General features: G+C 37.2%; 1 protein-coding gene across 1 annotated transcript in view; it reads right to left on the reverse strand.

Annotated features, from left to right (window-relative positions):
* The window catches only part of LOC134673261 (neurexin 1), a 255,780-nt gene that overhangs the window by 18,175 nt on the left and 222,917 nt on the right, over window positions 1-14,688 (reverse strand). The window contains exons 10-14 of the mRNA XM_063531225.1: window positions 14,531-14,683; window positions 5,958-6,065; window positions 3,496-3,688; window positions 2,929-3,120; window positions 1,204-1,347 (exon numbers count right to left, since the gene is read on the reverse strand). Of these exons, the coding sequence (XP_063387295.1) occupies window positions 1,204-1,347; window positions 2,929-3,120; window positions 3,496-3,688; window positions 5,958-6,065; window positions 14,531-14,683 (790 nt within the window). The remainder of the gene's footprint in view (window positions 1-1,203; window positions 1,348-2,928; window positions 3,121-3,495; window positions 3,689-5,957; window positions 6,066-14,530; window positions 14,684-14,688) is intronic.

The raw sequence follows: 14,688 nt of genomic DNA on the forward strand, positions 1-14,688 counted from the left end.
CCAAAAACCTTACATATTAACGAATTTACGAGGGCGCTATGGGGCGGACGCCGCAAAAGATGCCCTTCAGGGACATTAACTTTCGGTAATTGGACAGGAAGGAGTATCTCTTTTTTCCATTTATTATTTGTCTCTGAATACACAGTGGGTTTGCAAAAAAATATCATCAAATCGAAAGAAGAATTTTTTCTCGTCCCGAACATTTGTAGTTTATAAGTAGATAGAGGTATACTTAATATAGTAACGGTTTAATTTAAGGCTAAATTATCAAACGTCCCAAATATTGGCTAAAAAGGAAGTGTTAAAAATTGAGTCACGTAACACGTACTCGAAACTTTCCTGGAATTCCCCAAAAGTATTTAACAATGATTTTCAATATTCGTTTAGATAAGATTTTTTTATTAATATAAATCAATTTCATTTCGTTTCGGTTAGATAGGTAAAACTAAATAAGTAGTTATTGGTTGGCCCGCCATAGTTGGTAGAGGAACAATCACACAGAGATCGGTTCCAGCCCTCTGAACAGACGCCTCCATGTTGGCAAGGGGAGTTGACACATTCGTCAGCACACGGCATGCGGGGCGCACGGATAAACTTACCTCGTCCACAAGTTAGCCCGCCATAGTTGGTAGAGGAACAATCACACAGAGGTCGGTTCCAGCCCTCTGAACAGACGCCGCCATATTGGCAAGGGGAGTTGACACATTGCTTCATCAGCACATGGCATGCGAAGCGCACGGATGAACTTACCTCGTCCACAAGTTGGCCCGCCATAGTTGGTAGAGGAACAGTCGCAGAGAGGTCGGTTCCAGCCCTCTGAACAGACGCCGCCGTGTTGTCAAGGGGAGTTGACACATTGCTTCATCAGCACACGGCATGCGGGGCGCACGGATGAACTTACCTCGTCCACAAGTTGGCCCGCCATAGTTGGTAGAGGAACAATCGCACAGAGGTCGGTTCCAGCCCTCTGAACAGACGCCTCCATGTTGGCACGGGGAGTTGACGCATTGTTTCATCAGCACACGGCATGCGGGGCGCACGGATGAACTTACCTCGTCCACAAGTTGGCCCGCCATAGTTGGTAGAGGAACAATCGCACAGAGGTCGGTTCCAGCCCTCTGAACAGACGCCTCCATGTTGGCACGGGGAGTTGACGCATTGTTTCATCAGCACACGGCATGCGGGGCGCACGGATGAACTTACCTCGTCCACAAGTTGGCCCGCCATAGTTGGTAGAGGAACAATCGCACAGAGGTCGGTTCCAGCCCTCTGAACAGACGCCTCCATGTTGGCACGGGGAGTTGACGCATTGTTTCATCAGCACATGGCACGCGGGGCGGACGGATGCTGGAATAGTAATAATAATCGTAAATATTATGTTTAAATCATAATTGTAGTGATATAGCATATCACTACGTGTACCAATACATGTACGGACAAATACGAGCAAAATGCAAACTTGACTGACATTATTTAGATATAATTTTGATGTCACAATGTGAGGCCAATTCCAAGTCCAACGTACATTTTGACACCAAAAAGACCTGGAATATTGCAAAACAATCGTCATGTAACATAAAAAAACTATACGTGAATGACTTCTAAGTGGCGGGCAACAGTAGACGCTCAGTACAAGCCAAGGTAACAATAATATACAATACAATACAATACAAATACTCTTTATTGCACACCTCATTACAGAAAACAATACAAATAATACAGGAAGAAGAGGTTAAACAACAGGCGGTCTTATCGCTAAAAAGCGATCTCTTCCAGACAACCTTTAGGTAGCGGAAATTAATAAATTTATGTCATGTCAGTAGGTGTTTCAAATTCAATATAAGAATTTCAGCACAGAAAAACACAATACAAAACAGTATAAAAGTATAACATACAAATAAAAATAAAATAAAATAAGATTTATACAAATACACATATTATACATACATAAAATTATATACATATACACACATATATATATAAATGTAAAAATGCCAGCTATAGGGAAAAGGAAGCAGGTAAAAGTATTACGGAGCAGATAAAAAGTGAAGTTTAACGAGTGTCTTGAAAGAATAAGGAGACTGGGCGCACCTTAAGTCTGCAGGCAAAGAATATAATGACCTGTTTTGATTTTATTCCCTTGCCTTTGCCTTTTGGCTGTCATTGATTTTCCCTTATCCTCTCATTTATTAATAAAAAGGTGAAATTTAGTTTGATTTGTAAATATATAGGTACATTAATTCATTCGAGAATCCATAAAAATAATTGTTGTTTCAATTTGTACCTATGTATTCAATATCTGTTAAAATAATTGTTTCCAATTATCCTTTGGGTACTTTCTTTATAAAAATTAAGTGATTGATGATATTCCATTTTGGTAATTGAAAATTTTTCATTGTCATTGTGCTTTTATGAATAAAACAGCGAGCATACTTGCTTAGATGTTATTTCTAGTTTGTACTTGGTGTTTATTTCATTAAAAAAACTGAATAATTAAATTTTACTAGATTTAGATACATACTTGAATGTCAATAGGTAGCCTTCTTTCTACTTGTATTTACCGTCAAGACAAACGAATACACCAGCACCTTACAACCACTGTTGTTTGGAATGTCCATTGGCGACGATAATTGCTTACCATCAAGCGATTGGTCAGCTCGTTTGCCTCCTAGCTATATCATAAAAAAGTCACGAGACCATAGCTAAAATTCTAAAATCTGTACTTTTTAAGACTGTTCCTCATCAGAATTCTGTTGCTGCATATGCCGTTAGATCTTGGGGCTTGCTGTTTAGCACCAAGCCCTCACGCAACCGACGACCTCTGCCTTAAAACTGCAGTTTAGAATATTAGATTAGAGGAGTCTTGGGTGCAGAGTGTTCAGACCCAACAACAAAGAGTTTCAGTACAAGATAAAATACAGTACTTACCAGAGTCCTGTTGCCTTGCATACGCCGTTAGATCCTGGGGCTTGCCGTTCAGCACCAAGTCCCTCACGCAGCCGACGAAGCCCTGCCTCAACGCTGCAGTCCACAATACTGGGGGTGTCTTGGCCGCGGAGTATTCCGACCCCAGGCCACCGACGAAGAGGGCGCCATCGAGTTCCAGTTGGTTCGACTCTCCTGGAAATGAAATATTTGTAAGAATGAAATGATTGGAAATAAAGGAAAAGTGGAAAAACTCATAGGCGAGACACGAACTCGCGACACCGTGATACCAGTCCGCCAGTCTACCAACTAAGCTACCGGGATGTACCCGTTGACAGCGAATATGCGGTTTTCGCACGACCCGATTGTGTGGGCAACACAGCGTTATAGCGATGTCCTGCTCGCACTGCAAAAACCGCATCGGTGTGATAAAAACACGATTAACAGAAAACTATCCTGGCGCGTTCCTCGGGACTCAAACTATCACCATAGCAAGCGAAAAAAGGTAACAGACATACAGTTGCTGTCGTTTTTATAATATTTGGTAATATTCATTCTATCTATACTCACCAGGCGTCTTAAACTCCGCATTAGCGCCGTCCACCGTAACCCTCCCATCCCTCCCAGTCCTCCTCAACAAGAACTCGTGCCAGTGCGAGTCGTCCACCCTCCTCCTCGACGCTCGCACCCTCACCCCCCCTGACCCCAGGTCCATGTGCACGTAGATATATCCGTTCAGCATCTCCACAGCGAAGAGATCCGCCTGGAAATTAGTCCGTGCCAGGCTATTATGGTTTTTATTTTCTAGGAGCTAGCATGCTTTTTGGCTAGTGTGTGATAACTAATGCGCTACGAGTACTATATTTTATAGACAAGCTGTTACAGTTAATCATTTGAACGTAATAAGACATTTAGATAAGTCACACCAAATTCAAGAACAAGGACGCATACTTCAGTTAAACTTGAATGGATAAAAAGAAATAAAAAATATAGAGGTACTCATTGACAGGGTTTATCATAAACTTATCTCTGTATTGGTTTTTGTAGCGTAACCATTAATGACGGTTTTAGGGATCGCCTAAAGCGTCAAAAGAGTTAAAGTTATTATCATTATTATCGTCATTGTGTTAATTAGGAGCAGTTTAGTTACTATGAACGAACAAACTGGCCTATGATTATTTGCATTTAACATTTATTTTATAATTATACCTAAACATTTAGTTCAATGAAATTTACGACCATCGGTGATAAGTTTTGAAGGTGTCAAAAGTCTCTAATAATCTTAAAACCCTGTAACCAACCCTGTTCCAATTGATCACCTACATCTTAAAGATTGATTTAGTTTTTAAACTATCAATAGTTCTCTTTACAATATTTAGAAAGCAGTGACATCGAAAATGCATAGTTTGCAAAAAATGATTCCATTCATTATAACTTCACTCCGTAAGCTACTACAACAGTAACCATGCAAACAAATTTTAATTCTGAACACAAACCTAAAATAGAACCTAACCTAGCGGAAATCAATAAAATTGTAACTCACGTGAAAATAAAAACTGTCGCAAACTCACGTAATGCATGCAAACTATTCACGGACGATTTGAATACAGAAATTCTGGGCATGCTTCTATTGGGTTTGATCGAATTAGAGACAATAAAAGAGTTTGTTAGAATCAAAAGGCAAAATTTTTTGAATTTCATATTGGTAAAAAATTTAAAGATAATTTTGAAATAACTTGTGAGAAAATTAAAGAAATTTACTGGTAGAAGCTTGAAAATCAGAATGATAATTACATTAGAAAAGAATTTAAAGTGATTTAGTAATTTAAAGAAGCAATAGTGCAAATTTGTGTAGGTATTAATAAAGCCCTCTCTATAGTCAAGCTTGATTCCGCTGCGTTAGCAATACAACTTTGTGCTTCAATAAATGTCTAAGAAAATAGACATATTCGCCTTTTCCAAGCACAAAATACTTGTTACCTATCAGTGTCGGTGCTCGCTTCTACAGTGCCCAAGTAACATATAAACATAAAAACACTTCAACACTTAAAAAGTGGGTGAAACTTTATAAGGTACCTTACACAAATTCCCCTATTTATGTGTATAATTTTTTTCGATCGTCTGAGCCTACCATGCAGGCTTTCAAGGGATTATTTTGTTTTGATCGAGTAGATATTATCATCTGATCAAATCAAAATTATTTATCCATTGAGTGATGTTTGTATAGAGAATTGCAATAAAGAATGATTTGTATGAAGCGCTGCTTTTAATAGCAAAGCTATGTTTTTAGTGACAACGTCTTTTAAAGAATGAGCAGTTTTCTAAAGTTGACTAACTAACTAACTATTTTGGCTCAGCGATCCAAAGAGAATCTTGGCCTCCGAAACGAGAGCATGCCACCTGTCCCGATCCTGCGCAATGGCCTGCCAGTTACTGAAGTTGACTAACGATATTAATTAATGATGTAAGTAAACAAGTTTAGAATCTAAACTTTAGTCTAGTTCTAACTTGTTCGAGAGATCGGCTCACTTTGTATTTCGTCAACCTTAACTGGCAGGTAGATAACAAAGTTAATCTAAAAGTTGGTCTGCCGAAATTACTAAAACTACCTACCTACTTGTACATATATGTTAGAAATGCATGGCTCCGAATATTTTTCGTAATTTTGTTCGGACTATATTACTGACGATAATACCTACTTTATAACATATACATACCTAGGTAAATTCTCAAATCAAAGTTCTAAATGTATCCCGAGGTAATATTCACAACGATTTTGTTCAGAAAGAAAGTAGTTAAAGCTTAAATAATTTTAAATTTATAAAGATAGACGTTGTCACAAATCAGAAGCAAAATAAAACAGCCTGATTATAAATGCAATCCTCCATAATGAAACCTTAAGTATTTGATGATAATGTCAATGGCGATGACTTTATTGATGATCGTATTGATGATATTATTGATGACCATGACAATGATCTGGATATTGATCGGCCAACCCCAAAAGCTTCACCCCTTACCGTGCAACCTACCCTTGGTGGCTTGGCGCCCATATTGAAGAGAATGAGACCGTTCGGTTCATTCGTTCTAAATTTGAATGATATCGTTCCGGTTTTCACTGCTTCCCATTTTGGCAAGATCTGTAAACAAAAAAAATGTGTTAAAATAGAAATCGGCTTTAGATCGCCTGATTTATGCTTGTAGACGACAGTCCAGTGTAAATTCAGTTTTTTTTCCTGTCCGATAGTTCCCGAAAACAGTTAAGGGCATAACTGTTTTTCTTATGATAAAAAGTCTCTTCTTCCTCGCGATATCCCGGCATTTCGCCACGGCTCATGAGAGCCTGGGGTCCGCTTGACAACTAATCCCATTATTTGACGTAGGCACTAGTTTTTACGAAAGCGACTGCCATCTGACCTCCCAACCCAGAGGGTAAACTAGGCCTTATTGGGATTAGTCCGGTTTCCTCACGATGTTTTCCTTCACCGAAAAGCGAATGGTAAATATCAAATGATATTTCGTAAATTAGTTCCGAAAAACTCATTGGTACGAGCCGGGGTTTGAACCCGCGACCTCCAGATTGCAAGTCGCACGCTCTCACCGCTAGGCCACCAGCGCAGCGCTCTTTGATAAAAAGTATTTATAAATGATACATTTATAATTTAATGTTGATAAATGAAACTCCCCTATTGCCTTTAAGTGGTTACATTAATTATTCGAAACTCTGGGTTGAATTTCTGTCCCTGTCTAATCAATTTATACTTTACTACCTTTTCAAATATAAATAAGACCTCAAAGAATGGAAACCCTTCAAGAGAGCACTCAAAGCGGAGCGGAACGAAAGAGGATTGCTTTAATGAAACGACTGAAGATTTTATTAACATACCTACCTAATATTAGAAGTAAACGGTTGTCTTTGATTAATTTTGCATTTGCATAGATATCACACAGTAAATTAATTTACTCTCCACTCCAAAAATGCGCTTATAAATCGACACGTGTTGCGAATTACCTTTCCGCACGTGTATTGTCCAACGTGTAGTACGTATGGCCCTTTAAATTTTCGACATAGACACGTATTATGCTAATACCGCTCTAGGGCGGTAAAGTAGCACCATTTATGTACATATGTACTGTAACTTCTTCTTTTGTGCAATAAAGGTTTAAAAGATAAATAATTAAACATTAAATATGACATACCGGGTGCGGCCTGTAATATGAGCAAAAAATTAAACTGTAGGCTGTACTCCTCATACTGACCAACATTTGTTCAGCGACTTTAAAAATAACTTATGGTTTGATTTTTAATACACTTTAAAGTTTATTCTAAGACGCAATGTATTGTAACGTCAATCACAATGATATGGCGCGGCGATGGCGTCCATTGAAGATAATATTTATTTTGTATGAAAAATAGGGAGTCAAAATACTTCATAATTTTTAAAAGTTGTGGAACTAAAGTGTCACCGTTTGAGGAGTATAATCTATGTTTTAATTATATGCTCATGTTACAGGCCACACCCAGTATCTTCACCTGGTATTTGTTTTCATTGCTAAACATTTTAGTACAAATGAAATAGAGACTGTAGAGGTTTTGTACATAAAATTTCTCGCTCTATTTTTTTATTAAGCAATTTGTGTAATCTATATCCAAACAGAACCTTAAGCTGACGTTGCACATAAAGTTAAAACAAGAAAAGTCTACAGGGATTTTCATAGCCCACGTAGTGCAAATATTATTTATAAATACGTCATAATTTCATAGAAGTTTGACGTTTAAAAGAACACTTGCACTACGTGGGCTATCAAAATCGCTGCAGACTTTTCTTGGTCTAACTCTACTTCCTTTGACATCTATAAGTGCCATACTTTTCTTACGTATATGATGCCACGCCCTTGTAGGGTCCATGCTGTACTGAATGAAACTTAAACACCTGTATAAACACCATGGATTGCATCGAATAAATGATTATGATTATGAATATGACGTTCTCACATAAATTTGAAGTTTATGGTGACTCTTTCACACTTTATTAAAACAAAGTATATGCAGTTACCTTAGTTTGATTCTACAAGTTTATTGATTACGGTTTACCTCTAGTTTCATCGTTCACTACAGTCATAAAACGACTAGAATTACAAAGTCATGTTGCCATCGGTACCGACATCGTAACCTTGTGGGATATTATCGATTGTTGTGATCAATAGTTTGCACATGTCTCCACGGCAATACATGTGGTAAATTAAAACGTCGGCTTAATTAGGGTTCTGTACCCAAAGGGTAAAAACGGGACCCTATCACTAAGACTCCGCTGTCCACGTCCGTCCGTCCGTCTGTCAGCAGGCACGCAGGTCTCATGAACCGACATAGCTAGGTACTCCAGTTGAAATTTTCACACATGATCAATTTCTGTTGCCGCTATAACAACAAATACTAAACGGAACCTTCGGTAGGCGAGTCCAACTCGCACTTGTTTTTTCTGTAATAGCTCAGCCATCTAGTTGTTGTCTCCTATCTGTATCAGAAATTTATACACCTACACTAGATATTTTACTGTGACAACTGAAAACAACACATATCAAAATATTTAATATAATTTAACACCTTACAGCTTACAGCGATAAGACCGCCTGCCGGCCTAGCCAAGGTTACAATCGCTATCGCTTCGACAACGAAAACCATTATGTCTCTCTATCACTCTTCCATATCAGTGCGACAGTGACAGTTGCGTTTCGATCGCTACGGAGCGTAAGCGATCGGCATCTTGGCTACGCGGCCTGTTGTTACCTTTATTTACAATATTCAATAAAGTGTATTTAATAACTTACTTACACTTTTGGTTAGATACACATACTCGTATTTGTCGCCAACAATGACTCTGACCTTTGTAAAAAGGGTAATTAACTCTAAAGTTCCATTTGCTCAAGTAACTAATTACGTTAGTTTGTTTACTTGTTTGCAACTTGTTTGATTGTGTTTCACGCCCCAAACTATACAATTACAGTGTACACTAAACTGGCTTTTCTTATAGTTGCAGACTTGTTTATTATTGTTTTAGATAAATAAAGTTTTAAAAGGAGGATGGGCAGATGTGTATGGACACTGGCCTATGAACCAATAAGAATAAGCGACATACCATTGGAAAGGTTTTTTATATACTCAATTTTTTTGTATGGCGAGACTTCAAATCAATCTCTGTTTAAAAAAATTATGACACAAAAAAACATAAGAAAACGAATAAATAACTAAAATATCATGACACCAAATCATCCACAATAACAAAACCTTAATGATCTGCGACACAGGAACTTAGTATCAAAAAAATCTATACAGCTACGTTTAAACTCACACTACTTTTTGCGGTGATAAGTTTTTTTCACACACAGATTTGGGACTGTCTTCCGTAGTAAAAGTATAGTTATTAGAATAAGCTATCCAGTGACATATTTGTTTATTTACATACATCTGTAACTTACAGCTAACAAGCCAAAGCGTCACAAATATTAATATATGTCAAGTATTATATTATTATTATTATTTCTAACAAACATGTCATGGTAGCTTAAAATAGCAGTAGTCACATTAGGATTTTTCTATTACACTTTTACATTTTTCAATCAAACAATACCAGGTAGAGTGAAAGAGATCACATTGCGGATCTACGTTGAGTACGGAGTTGAGCACTGAGAGCGCGGTCGGGAGCGGCGCGTGCCGCTGCAGCGCGGTGCGCGCGGGCGGGCACGCCAGGAGAGGCGCGGAGCGCAGGCGGGACCGCGCGTTGGGAGCGTATAGTCTTACCACTTCTTCGACCAGACCCGTGCACTACACCCGTGCACACACATATTGCTTGTCCTTATTGGTCATATAAGCCAATTTGCCCACCCTCCTTTGGTTTTTGTTATAACCTGAATTATCAATCTTTTGTAATTCTATTTAATATTTGCTAAATTAGAAGAAATTAATAATGATAATATAGTATTTAAGATGAAGAATTATTTTACTCAAACAACAATAAAATTGATAGACATTTATTTTACAATCAACAAATTAATTATTTTTATTTATATTTAATACTTTTCGATTAGCGTTACCGATTAACACTCTCTTATCCCTTATAAATACTCAATTAAATAAAATGAAAAAAGAGAACAAAAAGTTGAATAAGAGCATTTCAAATGAGTTAATTTTCCCGAAGGCCGCGTCAAGGGCGCCCTCGACACAATTGACTGAATGGCCGGGTTCTTGGCAACTGCCTTGTGTATTACAAAATATAAACCTTACGTCCTTAATATAAGGTTCAAAATTGGTCAGTCTTTATCGTCGATACTACGAGTAGTGGTTTTGGCCGAATCCCGAATATTCGGCCACTAACTCAGCCAAGCGCCGAACATACCGCGGACGAATTTTCGGTACAACACGCGTACATTTTGTGTCACATTTATTATGAAAACTGTTCGCCTACAATGTTTGCTAAGATTTAAATTATGTTGCCCATAAATAGTGTATGTAGTTAAGAGTCTAACAAATCTAGCCTACGATAAAAAATATATAATATCTGCAAGGAATAAATGCTCAAAATATCTATATTAATAAGAAATTCCTAATAAGACAATTTAATGGTTTGCGGAACGCTTTAATTGTGCAAATTTTCTTCATAAATAGGTTAAATAGGTATTCGGTATTCAGCCGAATAGTACTTAATATTTGGCCGGTTAACGGTTATTCGGCAAAGTGGGCAAATAGGCCGAATAGCTGAATATTAGTGACATCTCTAGTCTTTATCGTCGATGGTACGAATAACAGCAACCCCCTTAATTGACCGCTCAAAGACTTTATGTATTTGTAATAAGGCTCGAAATAGATTAGTTAGCTGGTATTTGTAACGTATTGATTTGCATGCCCTTTACTATTTCGGTTAGCTATTGTGTATTCGAGCATATTAACTTTACAGGTTAATAGGAAGGAACGAACAAGAATTCAATCTACCGTCTTTTGATGTGATGATTTATTTACCTTGAATAAATAAAACCTGGCAAGGCAATCTAAAAGTCGACAGAACTTAAATCAGATATTGAACTATATTTTTTTATATTAACGTATATGTGGAATTAGTTGTATCCTTCCAAGCTATTAAAGTTTTAAAACTTATAAAATACCCTGCCCTCCTGTACCTAAAGTTATTTAAACGGCAAATTCTAAATTTAAAACTCCCAGAAACAAAATCTAGTATCGTGAAATCACAGAGAAAAAGTCACTTTGTTCGACGACTAGATAAAAAGATAAAATATATGAAAGCGTAGAAACCTCAAGGGAAAAAGTTTTATCTGGAAATAAGGCCAGGATCCCCTGGCTTGTTCACTTGGCTTATTTTGAGACGGAGTCTTAGATTTAAGTAAGTTCTTAGATTTTAGCTTAAGCGTTTATATTAACAATAGAAATTATTATTCAGTGCAAGTAGCAGCTAGTAAAAGCTAATTATTGGGCATTTCCTGTAGCATCGCTGCCGTGTGCTGATGTCTTGGATAATTGTCAATTTTCGTAATTCTTAGTTGCTGAACATAATCAGGCCGACCTAGTAAAGTGTTAAATTATTTAAAGTCACATATTTATGTTACGACGATAAACGATTTCGCTTTGTATAAGGCTTTACGTATTTTTATAAATACTGTTTTTTTTTCAATGTCCGTAATTTTTACGAAAACTACTAACCAACCTTTTCCTATGATGGCTGATGTTATTTCACATTACCCTACACAATTCAAAATAAGATACAAACTTATTCAGAACTATCATACAACTTGTAATTCAAACACAATGTTGGCTATTCCAACACTCCCAAAACTAATAACAATAATCCCAGAGGTCTAGAATAACATAATAGGTACTGAATTGTGACGTAATCTTGACAACTCCCTAATTGGCTACAGACCTTCAAACTAGAGTTCTAATTCAAACCAATCGCCAAGTATAAGCAGAATCATCAATATTTGAAAATACAACAGTTACAAATGGCTACAAGAATTACAATTAGTAAATTAGTACATATTGTAAGAGATAGAAGCCTGAATATTGTAATAATTCATACAAAGCATTTGACCTCTTGTGCCACGATTAATGACTTCGATAAGGCAATAATACTAACCGTTTCACCTCTGTGTGGTATACAATAACTTATCCTAAACAGTTTGAAATAAGACTCATAATGAAATGAAGGACACAATGTACACTTATTATGCTATGCAAGGAATTTGAATCCCGAAAGGGACCACTTTTGGACCGGAATGTTAAACTAAAATCAATTTTGATAATGACCTAAGTAAATTTTGTCTTATGACATTTCCTCTATTATTAAAGCAATTTAAACTTGATGTAAATTCAATCTAAATCATTTGGTCGCTTAAATGGACAACTTAGTACTTTTATACATTGAAATATCCATTAAATGTTTTGTCGTGTCTAATAAAGACATTAGAATCGTTACTAATTTGAACAAAGAAAATAAAAAAAACAAATAATATTTTCGATAATGACAGTACAACTATAATTGCACCTGATAAGTAATCTATAAACAACATCAGATCGTTTATGAAACACGCCGTGTTCAATAACGTTACCTATTCACGCCAAGTTAACAAGGCACTAGTGGTGCAACGAATTTTTACGAATACAAATAACACTTTCAGAATTTTACGAATACGAATACCTAGTAGCTTTGACTGAAGTACAAACATAGCCTTGCAGTAGTCCCCATACACCAATTGTCAAGTCATCACTAAATGAACCTATGTACAATTGTACATAGTGTATCTATTTCCGTTTTTGTATGAAATATGCGACACATACGATAATTTAAACTTTTTGAGTTGATGACATGTTTTTATTGAACCTAATAAAACTCGCTAGCTATAGGTTTATCAATCAACGTTACTCTATGTAGGACATAAGATAAACCTTTGGAAATGAGAACTGAAAAAAAATACGAATTCCTTTTGAATAACACTGAAAGAACACTGATATTAAGGCGATTATGACTATTCAGGATGCCGATATTTTTTTTTTGTTTTGATGGCCAACTAGGAACCCGTATATGTAGTTTCGCTTCGTTTGTCTGTTTTTACTCCGCAAAGTCGTATTACACATTTGGACCAAATGAAGGTATTAAAATAATTTCCAGCTTGCTGAGAATTAATTCTTCGAAAAAATCTAATTTGATTGGCCTACAGATAGATGTCATAAATTTTTCTTTAGTATATGACATCTGTTTTAGCATTTACACACCTGATTATTCGATTTGGTTGCATCACTACAGAACACGAACACAGCCACAAACCAATCAATAGAATACTTAGTCTGCCCGCAACCTCTAAAACGCTTAGGATCGAACGCAATCTAATCGGGGTGCATTGCCCTCTTCAGGGCACTCCGGGGCACTCGACCAAATTCGAGAGTCCGCCGTTTAAAGGGCCCTCGGCACTCCCAAACTACGTCTTTAACTGTTCGGGTTGCAACATTTTTCCCGGCGACAACCCATTGTTTTTAATTGGTGCTTAGTTTCGGCTCTCTGGGTAATGAGGTGTCTCTCCCGAAAAATAGTCAATTACTTCCACGAATCTCGATCTCTTAACGAAGCCTTTGTGGTTTTTATTTAAGATTCATTGTGTTTCTTTGCAAAAAGAGGGCCGTGGGATGGCCACTACGGTTTTTAAATTGAAGGACGCCTGAAATCAGTTTCGTTGCAATTTCTTTCTGCGACGATTTTAGCTAAATGTACACAAGTTTTAGCTGTCGTTGACGAAACTTATGATTCTTAAATAGTTAAGTAAGTACCTACTTATTTAAGTAGCTTATGTCATATAAAACAAGGACAATATGAGGGTAAATTCAGACAGATACCTACCTGACTTTGTCAACTAAATGTAGTTTTGTGGAGTAGTTTGTTATTGTTAACATGTAAAAAGTACAAATAGTATGCGATACAACCGGCTGTTATTTTATTAAATTCACAATAGCATCTAAACTACCATCTGTCGAACTTTAAATCGGGTTGTAATGGCTAAAGTGGCTGCCATACCTCAACCCACCAACGGAGTGGCAACTGACGTGCACAAGATTTCATTACACGTCGCTCTTAACCACTTTCCGTGTTATCGCACGGGATGCTATTGATTATGGAAATCTGTTACTCGCTCGCGGGCTATTATAGGTACCTAATAATAACTGTTCGTGGCTACGTAAGTATTAGACGTCCTTCAAGTGTCCAGTCTAAGAGGTCGTTCAAAGATGTTGAACCTCACGTACGAGAGTTCTTAGAATAAAGAAAACTGTAGTAATTAGATCGTCTCTCTATATATCAAAAGATGTTTCAACTCTTTCTGATGAAGCGTACAAATTTTAATTAGGATAGGATCACCATGAAACTCACACGGCTCATTCTCCAAAAGCTTTTTTGTATGGCAATTTTGGTCGTCAGAGGATTTGTTTGAAATTCGTTGAGATTAAAGTTTTTTTAGCCTTAGCTTAATGATAGTTCAAGCGAGGTCTTTAAGGCTTCCACTCTTCGTTTGATGTCATGTTAAAATAACACTTCTTATAAATAAGACTTACCAAGTGCGCATCCCTGGTGGTGAAGGTAACTGGATCAGCGGAGTCGGTCGCTGTGCAGGCGTACTCTAATCTTCCGGTGACGGTGATGAGCTTGCTTCCGGTTCTGGCGAGGTCTATCAGGTTCAGACGGAGGGTGTCTGCTGAGAACTCCACCTGAA

Source organism: Cydia fagiglandana, chromosome 18 (assembly GCF_963556715.1).
Source record: "Cydia fagiglandana chromosome 18, ilCydFagi1.1, whole genome shotgun sequence".
Taxonomy (NCBI): Eukaryota; Metazoa; Arthropoda; class Insecta; order Lepidoptera; family Tortricidae; genus Cydia; species Cydia fagiglandana.